The sequence below is a fragment of the Aulonocara sp. 'chitande type north' Nkhata Bay genome, linkage group LG3, assembly GCF_057382095.1.
Source record: "Aulonocara sp. 'chitande type north' Nkhata Bay isolate Kocher_YH1m ecotype deep benthic linkage group LG3, A_spYH_male_GT1.1, whole genome shotgun sequence".
Lineage (NCBI taxonomy): Eukaryota > Metazoa > Chordata > Actinopteri > Cichliformes > Cichlidae > Aulonocara > Aulonocara sp. 'chitande type north' Nkhata Bay.
This window is the reverse complement of record NC_141346.1, coordinates 77,729,937-77,750,037: the sequence shown is the minus strand read 5'-3', so window position 1 is coordinate 77,750,037 and position 20,101 is coordinate 77,729,937. Positions and strand designations below refer to the sequence as shown.

Below are 20,101 nucleotides of genomic sequence, written 5' to 3'. Positions count from 1 at the left end.
GCCGAACATCAAGCTGTGCTGTTTCACAGTGAAGCCAGGCGGCTGTCACCAGGAAAAGTCTTGTCCTGAGTTTTTGAGCTCAGAGAGCAGATCAGATGTTTTTGGAGCAGGAGCACAAGTATGAAGTCGCAGAGTTAGTGATGAGAGCTTCCTGGCAAAACTGGCCTACCTGAGTGACATATTTGGAAATGAAGTAAATCTACAGCTTCAAGGGAAAGATAAAAACCTCCCTCAGGTCACAAGATCAGCTCTGTCACTGGAAAGCTTGCAGTGTGGGGCAGGAGACTCGATGAAGGAGACACAGATTCATTGGAGAACCTGCATGAATTTGTTGACACTACTGACGATGATGCCGCCTCAGTGACTCCATATATCAAGCAGCATATTTCATCACTGATGGGATACTTTTAAAAGGACTTCCATGAAAACAGTTCCCAGCATGACCAGCTCCAACTGGTTTCAGCTTTGCAGAGCAGAACCAGTTCATTGACGTCTGACTCCACACTGAGACTGCAGTTCACATCACAGACACTGAGTGGATTCTGGCTGAGTGTAGAGAAGCAGTATCCACTCTGAGGGCAGCAGGCTCTGGGCGTTCTTCTTCCTTTAGTCTCATCTTTGTGAGGCTTCTCTGCTGCTGCTGCAGACCAAGTCCAGGTCCCAGCTAAACACTGAGCAGGAGCTGAGAGCTGCAGGATCCTGCTTCAAAGCTGCTTTGAAAAGCTGTGCACTGCAAAACGTGCTCGTCGGAGCCATTAATGCTGACTTTGTTATTTTGATCAAAGAAAGAAATCAGCACAAACTGTTTGATTCGTTTTGGTTTTGTAGGTTAAAGTGTTTCATATATTGTGCTCCTGAGTTAATGTTGCTGATCAGTTTGAATTCATTTTGATTGTTTATGGAGTTTATTTCATTTTATGTTTCAGTATCAAACGGTTCAAATGTTTATAGTTTTATTAAGGATGTAATTTATTTTTTATTGAAGGTAAATTGTTACACTTTACTTTGTTTCCATCTAAAAGTGTTACATTGTTTCTCTTCCAAACTAAAAAGTGTTTCTGCTGCAGCTTCCTTTCACTCTTTATCATTTTCCAGTCAGTGAAAGTCTTTTTGTGTCCTCCTAAAGTCCACCGTGCTCACAGTGAACACTCGTATGCTGTTGTGCTGTCACAGACTGTTATCAGCCGTGTAGCCGCTCATACCTCATTTATTCTTCTTGTTCTACCGTCAGACCCAGGCGCACAGCTTTGGTTGAAGTTCTTATGTTTGATTTCATAACAGCTCTTCCGATTTCCACTCTTTATAACTTTATAAGTATTTTTGACAAAGCCATCTTCTTTTACTCATCCACTCAGCAAGCGCAAGCGCCCAAGACAGTAACCTATCAACTCACATACCCACATAGCTTGTTCTTCTTTGTCGTTTTATTGGCAGTTGGTGGTGCATTACCGCCAACAGCTGGCTGGGAGAGTGGACCAGCATGATGCTAACCTGCATAGCTGCGTGTCGCGGCAGTTCAAAAGTCAGCCACGGCAGCCGGCAGGAAGAAACTATCCAACTACACGGTAAATGAGAAACTGCTTTGTGATCCGGACAAAATCCTCTTGGGGTCTGGATTTGGACCGGAGTCCAGGAGTTGGGGACCCCTGTTATAGTACCATATCACCCTATTAGAGAACTTTGCTCTCACACTGCAGGCCTACTTGTTGTTCCTAGAGTATTTAACCCTTGGATGCACAACCTACCAATACCTACACTCTTCCACGAGTGGGGTCAAAAATGACCCCAAATAGAAACAATGCATTTTGCTATAAACTCTGTTGTTATTCTTCAAAATCTTTAAAACGAAGAGTTGTAATATTTTCATATTTGAGGTATTTCTCATAAAACATGTTTGTGACATGAGGCCCTTTGCATTTTTATTTATTTTTTCATTAATTTTCAGTTTTTGTATCACTTTTGTATGCTTGCTCGGCCTATACTGCAGAAGCTGGGTCTTCCCTCTGAAAGGCACAAGTTGTTCATCCACTGTAACACAATCACTGTGGATGAATTTCTGCCTGCAGTTGACCAGGAACAGGTCCCATATGTAGCAGAAAGCTGCCATGTGGTTTGTTTTCAGTCGGTAGGCTCTGGTCCTCTTGTCCTCAAAGTGCAAGAAAGGGCGAAATCTTTAAATCTTTGAATTGACATAGTGGCCTTGTACAATGGGTTATGCAGAGAACTCCCAAAAAACACACCGACTGGTACATCCCAGTTCTTCTCACTTCCTGCAAGAATGGTCAATCAAATGAAGGCCAGGAGCTTATGTTTGATTACATTTTTCCACTCTTTCCCCTGTCTGTGGCTACTCTTCGTGCCTCCATGTTTGTGTATGACAGCACCTCTTCTATTAAATTATCAGACATGAACATCTTCCATGCATTTACTGGGGAGAAAGTACTAAACCCAGGTGCAAGCCCTGGCCGACTAATTCAGAATATTGTGGCTAGAGCAGTAAGAGGGGCTCATTCTGTTAGACTCAATATTTATTTCCTCTTCAGAGGACTCCTCTGTATCTGACTGGCCTTGTTCAGTGGGGGGGGGGGCAATAGTCTGGCTCCTCTATATCTTAGATGTGAGATTCTGAGTCAATGCCTCCAATGGGCTCTTCATCCCATCCGTCCTGGATCATTTGTAGGGCCACAGGGATCCTAGCTGGCCTCATAGCAGCCGTGTTACTTTATATAACAAAAGCGGAGCACAGCAAACACCGGAGCCCAAGAAAACAGCCCAAACACAGGGCAGTTCAGGGGGCCGACTATGCGGACAGCAACGGCGAAGGAGACGACGGAGCAGTTTAGGGGCCGGCCGCACGGAAGGCAGCGGCGGTTCTTAAGTGTCAGGCATACTGGCCGAGGCTCGGTGGGCACAGGACCAGGCGAGGCAGGACCAGACGTGGATGAAGGCTCGGAGGAGGCTGGACCAGACAAGGCTGACGAAGCCAAAGCAGAAGCTGGACCAGGCGACGCTGAAGCTGATGACGCTGGTGGAGCAACGGGCCCCTCGGACCCTCCAGCGGAGACGAGGAGGTGCTGGCTGGGCTCACTGGAACCCCCAGCGGACGAGGTAGATGGCGGCATGGGAGCCACGGAGTGCTGGATGAGCTCATCCGAGCTTCCAGCAGGAGCTGATGTAGAGCCAGAGAGAATTGGGACCCCGGGCTCAACGTTAAGCTGGCTAGAAAACTGCACTGCTACGGGGAACTGGGCCAAAGGTTCAGGTGCGAGCTGAGCTGCTGGACACACGGGGACCTGAGCTGCTAATGGTGGAGAAGTAAATGACTGCACAGGGACTGAACTGATGTCTGTAGTAACGGTGGTGGTGAGAGTGGAGTAGGTGGTGGAGTTAATGACTTCACAGGGGAATGAACTAGAGGTAGTGACGGTTGTGGTGCTGGTGGTTGAGTGGATGACTGTGCTAAGGGAGGCTGCACTGGGGACACTGGAGACACTGGAGACTGCACTGGGGAAAGCTGAGCTGCAGGGGACTGAACTGGAGACTGCAGTGACGGTTGTGGTGGAGGTGTAACGGGTGGAGGAGCAGCTGAATTGGCTGCGGGTTGGATGGCTAATGGCTCAGCTACAGAGTGTCTTAATGGCAGGGCTATAGGTTGAATGATTGACTGAGTAGCAGCCTGAATGGCTGAGTGTAGTGATGGTTGTGGCGGAAGAGAAACAGGTGGTAGTGTGGAAGATGGAGCTAAGGGTGACTGAGCGGCAGACCGAACTGATGACTGAAGCGATGGTAGAGGTGAAAATGGAGCTTGTGGTGGAGTTAATGGCTGTGCTAGCAGGGACACAGGAGACGCAGCTTGTAGCTGGGCAGCTAAGAGAGCTTCAGGAGGCTGGGCAGCTGATAAACTGTTCACATTACCATCCGTAGCACAAAACACAACCCCTGAACGAATAGTCCCACGGTTCGACACAGAAAAAGAGTCCTTACTCACCACAGCCGGCGATGTACAAGTCCGAACGTCCGGCTGTGGGGTGGCGCGCTGGCGGCGTGATCGTCGTTTCTTCCTCGCAGACGGCGCCGAAGGGCCGGGCAAAACCACATCCGGCCGGTGTGGCTGACGTGGCTGCTCCAGGGTGGCTGTTGTCTGTTGCTGCTGGGCCAAGTCTGTTTTTTTCCGAGCCTCCCAGGCTTCATTCACATTGGCCAATAAGTCCACACATCCTCTGACCTGGCGGAGATGGGAATTTCCTCCGAGGATTGCTTCGATAGCATTTATTCCCACAATCTTTGCCCGTGTATTTGAAGTGTGGGTTATCCACTCGACTAGGCGTTGGACACGTATCAGATCGCTCTCCCCGGGTAAGTCTGCTGGGTCCATGTTGTGGTCACGTCGTACTGTCATGAAACGCTGTGTGGCAGGCAGGGATTGGACCCAAACGCAAGCTCACGGGGACAGAACTTGAACTCAAAAGCACAGCTTTATTGCTGGAAAACAGAACACAAGCAATACAAAACTAAACTGGGAAATGCTAATTATAACACATACCAGAAGACACGGGGAGAATCACACACAGCAAGAGAGACGACGCGACACTGACTCAGAGAAACACAGGGTTTAAATACACTGGGGAGTAACGAGGGGGATGAGACACAGAAGGAGGGCACAGATGGGAACTCAAACATGCAGACACAGACTTACACAGAACAGAGGGGACACAGAGCAACATGAAGGGCAAGGGATCGAAACTAGAAACCATAGAATAACTTACACAAGTACAAAAATACAAACATCACAAAGAACTAAAAACGCTGGGTCAGGAGACCCAGGACCGTGACAGGTGTTCCTCCACCGCAAAAGAAGCGTGTATTCTCTGAATTTCCGGGAATGCTCATATTTTGACAGCGAATGCACACCTGCGGACCACTTATGTGCAGCCCTGACTATAAATCATGTACGTTACTGTGCAAAAATTAATTCTTGATCCATCAGAAGTGTAAGCGGAACAGTCAGAGTTGCTAAGAATGAAAGTTTCATAGAAGATTCCATAGGAACTGCTTGGAGTCATTTTTAACCCCACTTGTGGAAGAGTGGGGTAGTGATACAAAAACTGCATTTTTTTAATTAATGAAAAAATAAATAAAAATGCAAATGGCCTCATGTTACAAACATATTTTATGAGGAATACCTGGAATATGAATATATTACAACTTTGCATTTTAAAGATTTTGGAGAAAAACAACCCCTGGGGTCATTTTTGACCCCACGTGTGCATCTAAGGGTTAAAGTAGAATGGGAGCCTTCAGTTTTCAGGCCCCTCTTCTGCGGAACCAGCTTCCAGTTTGGATTCAGGAGACAGACACTATCTCTACTTTCAAGATTAGGCTTCAAACTTTCCTTTTTGCTAAAGCATATAGTTAGGGCTGGACCAGGTGACCCTGGATCCTCCCTTAGTTACACTCAAAGAAATCTGTTGTTGTGGGCGTAGTTGTCTGCTGCTGAAAACTCCAGTGATTTTCCTGCAGTTTGACATCTAATGTGATCTTGTGAACTTCGTGAGTCCAGGTAACGAACCACTCTGACTAGATTGTATCCTGTCATCTCAACAAGAACAAGAATTAAGTGTCTGAATTTCATGCAGATGCTACATGATTTAATTATGTTCACCACAGAAACATGAAATTATTTCGTTCAAATCACAAGTTTGAATCTTGTACATGTAACATCCACCCAATAGGTGTAGGCTGCTGGGGGACTCCCATGATGCACTGGGTGTTTCTTCTTCACTCACTTTGTGTTAATACACCTCTACATGTTTAATCATGAGTTATTATTCATATCTGGCTCTTCCACAGCACGTCTTTGATGTCTTCTTTCTCTCAGCCGAACTGGTCACATGGCTGCCCCTCCCTGAGCCTTGGCACATCCTGTGGCTGCAGAATAAGCAGCAGCTCTAATCAAACATGATCAATCCTCAAGTGTCAGTGAGAATAAAAGAAAAGGAAGTCATTTGTCATGAGAAGTGGGGCTCAGGAGGTGGAGCAGGTCACCTGACAATAGAAAGGTCGGTGGTTTGATCCCTGCTGCTCCAGTCTGCATGCCAAAGCATCTTTACTGGTCGTGTTACTATGGTAACCCAGAGGAGTTTACTATGATAAGTATTAATTAATTCATTAAATGAGACAATCAGTCAAAAGTCAATCATTCATTTTTAATCAGCAGTGTTTTTGGAATCATCACATAAATTTAAAACAAAACCAAAAACGCTGAACAAGTTTGTAAAGTTTTTTCTAAGCCAGTCGTCACAAACGTCTGTAAGTTTGAAGGTTTTCAGCTGACAGACGTTCAGGTAGTTTCATCGCTCTGGTTTGGAGGATTCAATGTTTATTAATCGTCCCTTCAGACGACCAAAGGCTGCCACGTGTACGGTAACAGCACAGACACGTGACAGACTAAACTTTTATGTGACAGCGTTTAATCTGTAAAAGACGACATGTTGACATATTTTGGAGGCGTGTTGGTCACCAAACTGAACGTGTTCACTCACTGGAGTCTGTGTGGTTGTTGTTGTTGTTATTCACCGTCTTCTCTCTGACTGTGATGATGGTCCCATTTCCTTTAGACACAGTTAAAGATGGAATCTCCACAGTCACTTTACAGATGTGTGTTCCTGAATCCTCTGATGTTTGAAATGTTCAAAGATGAGTCTTTGCCTCCTTTTTCAGACACTTGGAGCTTGATTTGCGTTGGTCTCTCTCTTAATTGTTGTTTGATTTTTCAGCCAGGCCACTCTGAATCTTTCAGACGTTCTTGTCCAGCAGCAGGTGATGCTTACGGTCTCTCCCTCCATGACAGAAACATCTGGACTCTGGGTCACAACAAACATGCCCGATGAAACAGCTGCAAGAGACACAAAACTGTGAGTCAGTACAAGAGACGAGTCTCCAAAAGTTGGTTCTGTTCATCTGGACGCAGCGTTTTGTGAGAGAAACGTTTCGTCATCATCAGGTGACGTCTTCAGTCTCAGCTGCAGGTTTCAATCTTATAAACAGGACATTTGCATAATGACTGAAAGCAGCCCACTGGGGCTGAGGTCAGTTCCTTCATCTTAATCATGCAGATTCTCATGACCATCGATCAACAACCACTGATCCATGTCCATGAGTCCCATTCACAGAGAGTTGGGGAATGGCTGCAATCATGGCATGTAAGATGGTGACAGATGGACCCTTAGGCCCCTCCTCCATTCAGAGATGGTCTTTCCCTTTTCATGTAAATGGCCTCCTTGACTCCGCCCTCAAACCAGCGTTCCTCCCTGTCCAGGATGTTACATCCTCATCCTTGAAAGAGTGTCCACTGGCCTGTAGGTGTAAACAGACTGCAGAGTCCTGGCCTGACGAGGTGGCTCTTCTGTGTTGTGCCATCCTCTTAGCCAGAGGTTGTTTGGTTTCCCCGATGTATAAATCCTGACAATCCTCCTGCACTTAACAGCGTACACTATGTTACTCTGTTTGTGTCGGGGGACCCGATCCTTGGGGTGGACCAGTTTTTGGTGCAGCGTGTTTAGGTGTTTAAAAGCCACAGAGACCCGGTGTTTAGAGAAAATGCGTCTCAACCAGGGGCGATTCTAGGATCAGAGCTTTGGGGGTGCTGAGCACCCAGAGAGCTGCCCAGCCAGGCAAGATAAACTTTACTCGTCACGATGAGACGTCTTCCCCGTCTCTGTCAGTCCCTGCATCCCTACATGCCTCCAGTTGTCCCGAGTTCTCTCTGACTGTCTCCTTGGTGCATTTAAACCCCTGTTCCTTCCTGTCCTCGTCGTCTGTTGTCTTCGTCTCTGTTATCCGTCATCCTAATTTTACCCTCTCTGTGCAAGTCTGCAAATTTCTGTATTAAATCATAAGATTCTTAAATTCATCAAGTCTCAAAACATGACATCACTGTTTTGTACATTTTAACACAATTTAATAAACATGCTTCAGCCAGTACCTTTTGATTAGCCTTGTCTCGGTTTCTTGCTTTGTGGTAGATCTTTATTGTTTTCACTGAGATATTTGAATGCTAATCAATAAATCAATATTCAATTAAAAAAAAACCCTCTAATCAAACAGTTTTTGAAAAGTTTGTAACAAAACCATCAAATCTGATCAAGGTTATTTAAACGCTGCAAAAGAAGAATGGATTGGAATAAAAACATACATATCCTGATCTTAATTACTGGGGAGAATAATGAATGATGCTCATAGTGAGTAAAAAGTAAACTGAGTGATTTTTTGGACAGACTTTTAAAGTGTTCGTATAATATAATACAGATACATAAACATACACTCCAAAAATAGAGTCCTTGAAATGTACAAATGTACAAAATATTAATTTAAACAATTATAAAAATGGAGGCAACTGTGCCTATGGTACAATGTATAAAAAGCTCTTTACTGCAGACACGACTAACATGGCTCTGCAGATTGTTTCTTTTATTTTAACGTCACCTCACCTTGAGGTTGGCAAATCTATCAGTGTTTGGTGATCAACTCTCTCAAGCAGTTTAACAGTTTCTAGATCTAGTTTTCTAGATTTTAAACAGGCTGTATACATTTCAATGGGAGCAACAGGACGGTCAAATGTCTCTGATTTCACTACAGAGCAGGACGGATTGTAGGGCAGCAAACATCGTCGGAAAACACGTTTAACCCAGCAGGTTACCTGGTGTAATGTTTTTCAGGTAAACAGATACATGGTCGGACTCCTACCAACCATATAAAGAGTAATTGAAGTTTAAATGCAGCTAACATGTCCTGTTTTAAGCCAGGCACTTCCACCTCCGCTCTGCTGCGTCTCAGCCACCATCTCTCTGGCACAAAGAGATGGTGGCTGAGATCCCCTTCCTGCAACCCTAAGTTGGACATGTGGTTATGAAACTAGATGGGCGGTAAAATAAGAACCATTATGGATGACTGTTGCTGCCTGTAAATCAAAGTCTGCCTGAGGTGGGATTTCAGAAGCAGAAACCATGAGGAGCACAGCACCACTCCCAGAAGGCTGAGATGTGAAGCCATGTGATGAGTGAAATGATGATGGAGGAGAACACAGATGAAGATCTGGAAGCTGCTGCCTCTTTATATAGTAGACACTGAAATCACCTTTTGCCTCCCTGCCAGCACGAAAACCCACACTAAAAACCCACTTAAACAAACCCTCGGCTCTGGGATGGATTCAGAAACATGTCAGTTCTGCTAAACAAATGGACGGTTTTGCAACCACAAAGTTTAATCCTACAAGGGCAGAATTATGTTCACTCTGTGAGAGGGGAACCTCAGACAGTTAGCAAGAGAAACATTCAAAGAAACAACCTAAATAACACAAACTTAGCAGTTGGGATGCAGATCAGACGATATCAGCAACGTGATGATCAAATGTAGTTAAAAACACAAGAAAAACAGGCTTTTTGCTCCAAAAGGACAAACAAAGCAGGGCCAGATTAACCTGTCGCCACCTGCTGGCGTGCAGAGTAACATGTGACAACAACACACACGTGGTCACCTCAACTTGTTTCACTGGAGTTTCTCTTTTAGAGCTTTAACCTCCTAAGACCTGAACTCTTTCATGCATTTTTAAAGTCTCTTTGCTATTTGGGCTGTTTGGGACCTGATTCATGTACAAACAAAGAATTACCAGAACTTTGTTTCTGAGAGAAATGAGATCCACATATGAGGATATTCGCTTTAAATGTCGATAGAACAGAGGCAGGATAATGACCTCGTAAGTGCAAATCAGGTCCTTGTTGAGCAAAACTTTGTATTTTGGTCTAAACATCCCAAAATGTGACGTCCACACATGAGGACAACAGGGCGCTAAAGTCCGTACAAACTTTTGTTTCTTCATTTGCTTGCAAACGAATGGAAATCCTCACTTAAAGCCAAGAAGCTTATTACCTGTGCAGGCTTTAGTGCCTCAGAGCAAACAAGAGAGCTTTGATCACAATGATTTTTCTTTTCACATTTCATTCACTAGTGATTTTTTTAATGTCACCTGATCTCAGCAGACTGAATATAACAGTAAAGCACTAGTGAGCTAATGAATTAGATATTGGTCACTCATATCAACTGAAAGAGTGTAAGACAAGTAAATGTGCTATAAAGGCCGGAGAAGAGTTAATAAAAAGGTCTTGAAATGAAAATATTTCATTGTTTGCTGTTTCATAGATTTTTGGTTTTATTGCACTTTTGTCAGCCCTGCTGCTGTTTTTAAAAGTACTTTATTAATAAACTGGCATAAATGGTAACATTGAACACTTGCCAGTGTGAACAAAAGGTTCTTAACTTTAGCATCAAAGCTTCAGTTCACCTTTCTCAGGGCAGTTACTTCAGTATGTGTATTAATGCAGGAACAACTTGATTCCACACAGCTGACGCACCGAGAGTGTCTGCTGTGTGGTTAACTTTATAACCTTTGGTACGCAGTGGTGTCGCTCCACCTGTTAGCTAGTTTAAGAAACTGGTTAAGGAGGGAGTATCTGTGAGGATGAGGAGGATTTAGTTCTTTAAAGACACGTCAGATACTTGCAGGAAGCTTCTTTCAGCTTCTTTTCTCCACTGCGCAGGTTTAAAACCATGACAGCAGAAGTCATGATGAAGAGATTGATTAGTCAGTCACAGTGTAAAGAGTCCTCCTGCCTGCATCGCTCGCCAGCATAAACAGACCTTTGCTCCTGGAAAACAAATATATCAAAGTCATGTTGTCCAAGAAATGCATTTTATCTCACTAGTGAATCAAAGAAAGTCTGTATACTTTCTGAGAGTGAGAGGTGAACGTCAGACAGTTCTTAGAAAATGTAGTTTCTCTTTAAGCTTTTAACGTCTTTTACCCCCATTTGTCTAAAACTACTTGACAGCCCTTCATGTCAGAGGTTTATTACCTGTGCAGGATGGAGCACATGGTCTCAGTCAGGCTGGACACGATCACTCCTACAGGAAGTAAATGTGATTTTATTTCACCTGTGAAATGATGAAAAACAGCAGAATAGCTCACGCTAACAAACGGGTGTTGAAATGTTTCATTTTCTGCTGTTTCACAGGTCAAAAAGGGCGTCGAAGCAAACTGAAGCTGAGCTGCTGCTGCTGTTGTAGTGCAGCATCTGCTGTGTGCTTCATCAGAGAACCTTCTGTACACAGCAGACAGAGGCTGCTGCCACTGAAGTCCATCTGCTAGAGAGCTTTAAACACTGGTTATTGAAGTGGCTTTGATGATACTGATACACAGTCTTTGCTGCTGTCACAGGACAGGGATCCACCAGGGAGTAGTTGTCAGGATAAAGAGCCTTCGCTTCTCTAAATATAAACTGGATACTTGTAGGAAACTTTGGGAAGCAGCATTTTTCCTCATATCGTCTAAACTGAAGTTAGCTCAGGTGCTTCTTCCATACTTGCTCTGCAGAAAGCCAAAGAGTTTGGAGCTCTGCAAACATTTGCAGCACAGCTGGATGTTTGTAACTTTGGTCACCTCTGTATCATCCCTCAGATTCTTTCTGCACAGCTTTGAAACCACGACAGCACGAGTGATGCTGAGGAGACGTCCAGTTTAAACAGACCTTTATTCCTGGAACACAAACACATGAAGTGATGCTGCTAAAGAAGAACATTTAATCGCACTAATGAATCAAGCATCTGTTTGTCTGTCAGTCTGTCAACAGTTCCTCTGATCGACTTCAGACTTGGTGGGTGTTTTGTTTTTGCAGCGGTCAAAGTCGATCAGCGTGTTGCTTTGTCTGCTGTAAATCTGCCTGTACAAAGGGAAACATGCATGTTTTAGATGCAAACTCACAACATGGCTGCATTTTTGTCATTATGTGTATTTTATATTGATTTATTCTATTATGTTTTGTATATGAATCTTTACAAGTGTGTCGATACAAAGGCTTGATTAAAACAAAGGTCTCAGCTGTGCTGTTAGGGATGCTCTCATATTTGTTTCAAATGTAATAAATCAAAGGATTTCAGGCTTTTCATCCTTTTTATTTGTTTGGTTCTAACAGCAGCTGGATAAAAACATGCAGGTGATGAATATAATTGTGTGATATTATGAGCATTGTGAATAAAGAAAGAGCAGAGATAGTAAAAAGGAAACAGGTGATGGACGTGAGATTTTCAGAACAAAAGCTCCTCAGTGAGACGATCACCTGGACACAAGGTCAGGCAGCTGGGACTCATCTAGAGAGCAAAATGGAAAAGTGATCTGTGCAGAACATCACTGTTGATTGCAGTTATTTACATCAGACTTCTTCTCTGAGATAAGAGCACCGTTTCTGGGAAAGATGACAGTATTTCCAGGCTGGATGCTGTTTGCAGGGAGAACTGAATGAAAGTCTCCTGCACCTCAGCGCTGAGGTCCACACCTGTGAACACAGATGAGGTCAATCTGCTGCAGCACGTAGAGCTTTACTGATCAGCAGGTTCAAAGGATTCAGCAGAGCGTAGAGTCAGAGCTAAATGCCACATCACCATAGAGTTTGTTAACAACAGCTTTCTTTGCCCTTTGTCTCGATGGACTGAATCAGGGATACTCGTCATACTTCACCTCAACCACGTCACTGAGAGACCCCAGCCTGACACAGCAGCAGAGATGATGAAAGCAGAAACAGCAAACAGATGCTTCAGTTGTGTTTCTCTCTGTGTGTGCGCTCACGCCCACTTGTGTGTGTGAACTTTCCACATACCTCAGCTTGTTTCTCCAACATGAGCCATCAGGGCTGAAAAACATCACTAACACATGAATTCTTTCTCTTTTTGTTATCACCTGTGATCATGTGTCTCATGTTTCTGTCATTCACCAGTTCTTGTATAGTTACGTGTAACTAGACTTCTGTGGGACGTAAATGATTGTTTTGTATGCAGATCTGTACAAAGGATGTAAACACTTGATTACAAAGGAGATCTCAGCTGTGTTGTTATGGATGGACTTCAACGTATTTGTTAAAAAAGAGAATAAAGCAAAGTGTTTTAGCTGTTTGGGAGTTTTTGTTTGATTCCATTCAGTTTTATTTCTATGGAGTCAAATAATAACAAAGGCTCTAGAACAGCCCTGAGTTTGTCCAGGTGACACTCCTCTGAAGAACAAAGACAAAGAGGAAGAAGGGGATTCGTTTTCAAGTCTTGTTTCTTTCAAAATAAAAGCTGAAATGTTTTGGAAGCATGATAATATTTCAGCCAGGATGCCGTCTCCAAGGAGACCTGCACCTCAGCGCTGAGCTCCACATCACGCCCTGTGAAAGCACAGATATAAATCTGCTGCAGTGAGAAGAACTTTACCCAACACAAGTGTAGAAGTAGACATTTGACTTTACCTACAACCTGTTAACAACAAAGCTTTCATTGCCTCTGTTGTTGATGTCATGTAGGACTAATCATACTTCACATCAGCCATGCACACGTCAGAGGATCTCCAGGCTTTCAGTAATAAAGCCAAGCAGATGATGTGAACATAGCAACAGTAAAACATGCATCATAATCAGCTGTATGTGTCGACTATGTGGCACCTCAGTCTTGTTGGCATGAAGAAAAGTTGTGTAACATGTAGCATAAGGGCTGCAAAGACATCATGTAGACAGCAGTCGTCTGTTAGTCGTAACGTATCTCCTGTTAAAGAGTTAAATGTGCGTTCTCCATCTCTGTCCTCTCACAGCTCGCCGTACACCAACTCCAGCTGTGGTAACCATGGCTGTGCCCATCAACACGCTGAAGCTGAGACGCCACCCGTCACTCTGGCGACTCCAATAGGGTTACCTGTCAGCTGTGGACGCATGAAAGGAAAACAGCAGAAACACAGACATGTTTACTGGAACATTTCCTATTGACAGCTTTATGGAAAAGTGGGTTTAAACACTTTTCTATGTTTTATTTTGTTTATTTATGGATTTATTGTGAAAGGAATTTCAAAGGTTTATATTTGATAATATTTGAACCTTAACATAACCATGGCTGTGCCCATCAACACGCTGAAGCTGAGACGCCACCCGTCAAAATAAAAGTCTTAGTTCTGATATTTTGTAATGAGTTTGTAGATTTCCCACAGCTGATCGTAACAGCAGGCTGCCGGTTTGAAGAAGCCAGTTCAGGAATACTGGAACAGAAGCTAAACAAAGTCCTGCTGTGAACAGCAGCAATATGGATTTTACACATCCATCCATCTTTTCAGCTCAGGGTCGTGTGTGTTTGCACCATGTTTACAGAAACTGGAACGTGACTCCACTTGTGGACAAAATGAGCGTCGCCAAGAGTTTGAAGGCGTTTTTGAGACTAAACATGGTGTTTTAGTGTCAGGGGTACGATTAGGTTGTGGTTAGGTTTAGGGCTGAAGGTTAGGGTTAGGCATTCAGTTTTTAGGGTTAGGGTTAGGTGTTAGGTAAAGCATTACATCAATGTTCCCACGGAGATATGAAAACAGGACTGTGTGTGTGTAACCCTATCCCAGCTGTTATTAGGCAAGAAGCAGTTAACCTGTGGGAGGATGTCAGGGTACCAGGAGAGAATCAGACATGGATTCAAACCCAGGACCTTCTTGCTGAGATCCCACCTACAAAGATCATCTGTTTAAACGTGCGCTGTAACTGAGTACTTTTTAAACATGAGAAACCGAATATAAGGGTTGCTCTGCCACTGCTGCCTTGACCGGTTACCTCATTTTATCCAGTGACCACGTTGGCAGCATCAAAGCTGAGTAAGGCCACGCCCACACTTACACCGGGATTTTTGAAAACGTAGATTTTTCTGAGCGTTTGCGCCTTTCATCCACACGTAAACGACGTTTTCACTGAAAACTGAGATTTTTGAAAAAGTCTTGTTAAGTCTAATTGTTGAATGTTGCCATTGTGTTTCTTAAATTTGTACAGTCTTAGTTCAAGCAGTAGGATCAAAGCCATTCCTTTGATCCTGACCACCTCTCCAACCACTCTGTGCTGGGGGAGGTTTTATTGTAGATACATCCTATCTGAAAGATCTGTTTCTATTGATGTAAGCTTCCTGGGTTTATGACCCTTTGGTCAGCAGGAGGTCTGACACACACACACACACACACACACACACAGTGTATACATTTACATACAGTGCCTTGTCTTTGTAACCAAAGGGGGTTGCAGGGGGAGGTGTTTTGTAAACTATTGTTTGAAGTTTGTCAATAAAAGGCAGCGAGAGGAGGCCACCATGGGGTCATTTGTGGTGCTGGACACAGACGAGGCCTCCCTTGCGCAAGTAATCGATCGATCGACTGTCTTGTTTTCTTCATGATGAAAAAGTCTCTAGAATTAGTGGGGTTTGTGGAAACACAGACCCAACACATACAGCTGCAGGTCAAAGGTCAGAAACGCCCGCTCTTTGTACGGGTCAGGAGTTAGTGTCACGGCTGGTAAGGCGAGCCGTGTGGTGTGGAGGAAGCAGGACCCAAGATGCAGGCAGTGGATGAAATACTGGTGAGGTTTATTTACAAAGGTGTAGTGGCAAACAAGCAGTGGAGCATGACAAATAACTGAAGACACCTAAACTGGGAAAACTAAAAATAACAGACCTGGGAGCATACGACAAAAGGGGAGGAAAAGCAGAGAGACGCAGACGAGGAACAGGACACTGTGGCACACAGGGTAACGCAGACTGACACGAAGTAACACAGACGAACCGGCAACAGGCAGGAGAACACACAGGGCTTAAATACACACACCAGTAATCAGGGGATGCGAGACAGGAGGGCAACACAGCTGGGAGAAATCTGGGCTGACGGGACAGGGGAAACGTAAACTGATCACACTCACATATGACACGGACCTTCACAATAAAACAGGAAACTCAGATACATGGAACCAGAGAAGACATTGAACTAACCAGACAGATTCACAAACAGATGGGGAGACACCATAGACAGACAGATACAGACGCAGACTCAAAGGCAGACCAAATATAACACACAGAACTCAAACAATAACAATCATCATCATCATCATCATCATCATCATCATCATCATCATCATAAACTGGAAAATGATAACTAAAAGCGCTGGGTCACCGACCCAGGACCATGACAGTACCCCCCCCTCAAGGGCTGGCACCAGACAGCCCAGCCGAAACGAAAAAACGGATCAAAACAAAACAGAAAACAACCCGACCAGGGCGGGCGGAGGGGGCCCAGGACGGAGGGACGGAGTCCAAAAGGCCCAGATGGTCAAGTTCAGGAAGCCGACCATGCGAATGGCAACGGGGCAGGTCCGGATGCCGGCCACGCGGTAGGCAGTGGCGTGAAAACAGTTCTGGGGGCCGACCGTGCGGACGGCAACAGCGGCGTGGAAACAGTTCTGGGGGCCGACCGTGCGGACGGCAACAGCGGCGTGGAAACAGTTCTGGGGGCCGACCGTGCGGACGGCAACAGCGGCGTGGAAACAGGTCCGGAGGCCGGCCACGTGGAAGGCAGTGGTGGCGTTCAGGAGGGCGTCCACGGTGGCGGAGATGCCCAACAGGCGGCCAGGCAGATGACCGACGATGTGGAGGTGGTAGTAGGGGACCTGAAGGCTGCGTGGCCTCTGCAGCCCCAGGTGAAGCGGAGGCTGGACCAGACGATGATGCAGAGGCTGGACCAGACGATGATGCAGAGGCTGGACCAGACGATGATGCAGAGGCTGGACCAGACGATGATGCAGAGGCTGGACCAGACGATGATGCAGAGGCTGGACCAGACGATGATGCAGAGGCTGGACCAGACGATGATGCAGAGGCTGGACCAGACGATGATGCAGAGGCTGGACCAGACGATGATGCTGAAGCTGGACCAGGCAAAGCAGCTGATGAAGATGCTGAAGCTGGACCAGGCAAAGCAGCTGATGAAGACGCTGAAGCTGGACCAGGCAAAGCAGCTGATGAGGACGCTGAAGCTGGACCAGGCAAAGCAGCTGATGAGGACGCTGAAGCTGGACCAGGCAAAGCAGCTGATGAGGACGCTGAAGCTGGACCAGGCAAAGCAGCTGATGAGGACGCTGAAGCTGGACCAGGCAAAGCAGCTGATGAGGACGCTGAAGCTGGACCAGGCAAAGCAGCTGATGAGGACGCTGAAGCTGGACCAGGCAAAGCAGCTGATGAGGACGCTGAAGCTGGACCAGGCAAAGCAGCTGATGAGGATGCTGAAGCTGGACCAGGCAAAGCAGCTGATGAGGATGCTGAAGCTGGACCAGGCAATGCTGATGCTGGACCAGGCGATGCTGATGCTGAAGCGGAGGCCGGACCAGACGAGACTGAGGTGGAGGCTGGACCAGGCGAGGATGACGGCAGCGGGACGGCTGCAAAACCTGACGGCAGCGATGCTGCAGGAGGTGATGTGGAGATGTGCTGGCTGGGTCCTCCAGGACCGTCAGCTAACGCGGCGTGGTGCTGGGTGGGCTCCTCGGGCCCTCCAGCAGACGGCACTTGAGGCTGGCCGGGTTCTCCAGAACCCCCAGCAGAAGACACTTGAGGCTGGCTGGGTTCTCCTAAACCCCCAGCAGAAGACACTTGAGGCTGGACGGGCTCCTCGGGCCCTCCAGCTGACGAGGCGGGAGGCTGGACGGGCTCTTCGGGCCCTCCAGCTGACGAGGCGGGAGGCTGGACGGGCTCTTCGGGCCCTCCAGCTGACGAGGCGGGAGGCTGGACGGGCTCTTCGGGCCCTCCAGCTGACGAGGCGGGAGGCTGGACGGGCTCTTCGGGCCCTCCAGCGAGAACAGTCTCAGGACCAGTGGGCACAGGGGCCCCTGGAACACACGGGACAAAACCAGCAGGCGCACGGGCCTCTGGCAGGAACAGGTCAGAACCAGCAGGCGCACGGGCCTCTGGCAGGAACAGGTCAGGACCAGCAGGCACACGGGCCTCTGGCAGGAACGCAACAGGACCAGCAGGCACACGGGCCTCTGGCAGGGACAGAACAGGACCAGCAGGCACACGGGCCTCTGGCAGGGACAGAACAGGACCAGCAGGCACACGGGCCTCTGGCAGGGACAGAACAGGACCAGCAGGCACACGGGCCTCTGGCAAACACATAGCGGCCTGCAGCTGCGCAGAGCATTGACCCTGCTCAGGCAGCGACAGCTCTGTACAGTCCTTAGCTGGGTTCCTAGCCTCCAGGGGTCCAGAGTGGGCTAGGGGCTGAAACCCAGCCTCTGGGGAGGCCCTGGAGTGCATCACAGTCTCAGAACTGGTCAGCTGTTGAGGGATGATTACGTTATTAACTGGTTTGTCTCTCTGCTTACAATGGACGGATGAAAAACAATTCCCTTCGGATAGCATAGATTCAGGTTGTTGTACTGGAGGAGCTGGTGACACAGGACGCAGGGCTAGCGGCTGCTGAACAGGAGGCTGAACTGATGATAGGGCTAATGATTCCTCTGCCAACTGAGCTATAGACTGGGTTATGGATTGTAGCATAGTTTGTAGTAAGTCTGGCTGCGACTGTAACTGAGCTATGGGTAGTGAGGCTGAATGTGGTGGAGGTGGCGACTGGGCTTTAGGCCGGGTGGCTAACTGAAGAAACACAGCCCCAGAATTAACAGTCCCAAAGTCTGGTGAAACAGAAAGAGTGTCATTTTCACTCACCACAGCCGGCGGTTCTGAAGTCCCACCACCCGGCTGTGGGGTGAGGCGCCTACGACATGAACGTTGCTTCCTCCTCGGAGAACGCTCCGACAGGCCGGGTAACTCCACATCCGGCAGTTCGGACTGCATATCCTCCGGTGGGCTGAGCAGACGAGCGGTAGGGGGGTGAAGGTGCAGCTCGTTCCGAAAGAAATTCTGAACAAGTGGGTGGAGTGAGCTGAACAGCCAGGGGAGACCGGAAACCAGTCGCTCCAATCGATTAGTTATGGCTTGGCGGAATCCCTTCTCCTCATGCCCCAGCCATAAATTAATTAAACGGTCCACAGAATAAATGATATCCTCCCGGAGCTCCTCGGGCGGGTTGAATGCTGCTGGGTCCATTGTGGCCGGTTCGTACTGTCACGGCTGGTAAGGCGAGCCGTGTGGTGTGGAGGAAGCAGGACCCAAGATGCAGGCAGTGGATGAAATACTGGTGAGGTTTATTTACAAAGGTGTAGTGGCAAACAAGCAGTGGAGCATGACAAATAACTGAAGACACCTAAACTGGGAAAACTAAAAATAACAGACCTGGGAGCATACGACAAAAGGGGAGGAAAAGCAGAGAGACGCAGACGAGGAACAGGACACTGTGGCACACAGGGTAACGCAGACTGACACGAAGTAACACAGACGAACCGGCAACAGGCAGGAGAACACACAGGGCTTAAATACACACACCAGTAATCAGGGGATGCGAGACAGGAGGGCAACACAGCTGGGAGAAATCTGGCCTGACGGGACAGGGGAAACGTAAACTGATCACACTCACATATGACACGGACCTTCACAATAAAACAGGAAACTCAGATACATGGAACCAGAGAAGACATTGAACTAACCAGACAGATTCACAAACAGATGGGGAGACACCATAGACAGACAGATACAGACGCAGACTCAAAGGCAGACCAAATATAACACACAGAACTCAAACAATAACAATCATCATCATCATCATCATAAACTGGAAAATGATAACTAAAAGCGCTGGGTCACCGACCCAGGACCATGACAGTTAGTACTGCAGAGGTCAGAGGTCAGCTTGCTGACAAACCATTTGAAACAGTTTGGAGCTAAAAGCACAACAGCAGAGGAAAGAAGAGACACTGCAGAGATGATGCAAAATATTGTGTTTTGTTCTCAGCTGTCAAAAAGTGTAACACACGTGTTCCAGCACAGCCTTTGTGTACTTTCACTTCTCCATACTGTCCATTGGAAATCCTGTTTGTTACTTTTTGATTTCAGTCCATGTGTCCAAAGCAAACTTCTGTCCCACACTTTCTCTGCTGACTCTTCACCGATGCTCAGATGATCTCAGATGATTTCACCAGAACTCATCAAAATTCGGGCTCCACAGAAACCCAGACGTCACTAAACAAGCGTAACAAGCAAAGTGAAAACTGGTCGTTCAGCTTTATCGACCAAAGATAAGCTCACATGTCACCTCATGACACAGACACTTATTTCCACAGCA

General features: G+C 46.6%; 2 protein-coding genes across 2 annotated transcripts in view; one reads left to right on the top strand and one right to left on the bottom strand.

Annotated features, from left to right (window-relative positions):
• The window catches only part of LOC147337090 (protein NLRC3-like), a 290,822-nt gene that overhangs the window by 85,836 nt on the left and 184,885 nt on the right, over positions 1-20,101 (top strand). The window lies entirely within an intron of this gene.
• On the bottom strand, positions 12,139-18,969 carry LOC147337093 (uncharacterized). The gene is made up of 6 exons (XM_086266032.1): positions 17,905-18,969; positions 17,594-17,787; positions 16,589-17,356; positions 16,415-16,551; positions 12,292-12,386; positions 12,139-12,201 (listed from the first exon to the last, which is right to left on the bottom strand). The coding sequence occupies exons 1-6, from the start codon at positions 18,967-18,969 to the stop codon at positions 12,139-12,141; spliced, it is 2,322 nt and encodes a 773-aa protein (XP_086122158.1).

Coding starts and splice junctions, on each gene's coding strand:
- LOC147337093 (XM_086266032.1), bottom strand. CDS start 18,969: ATGGACCCAGCAGCATTCAACCCGCCCGAGGAGCTCCGGGAGGATATC. Junction 17,788..17,904: donor CTGTTCTGTCCCTGCCAGAG/GCCCGTGTGCCT, acceptor TTCCTGCCAGAG/GCCCGTGCGCCTGCTGGTTT. Junction 12,387..16,414: donor CGTGGCCGGCCTCCGGACCT/GTTTCCACGCCG, acceptor CTGTGTTCACAG/GTGTGGACCTCAGCGCTGAG.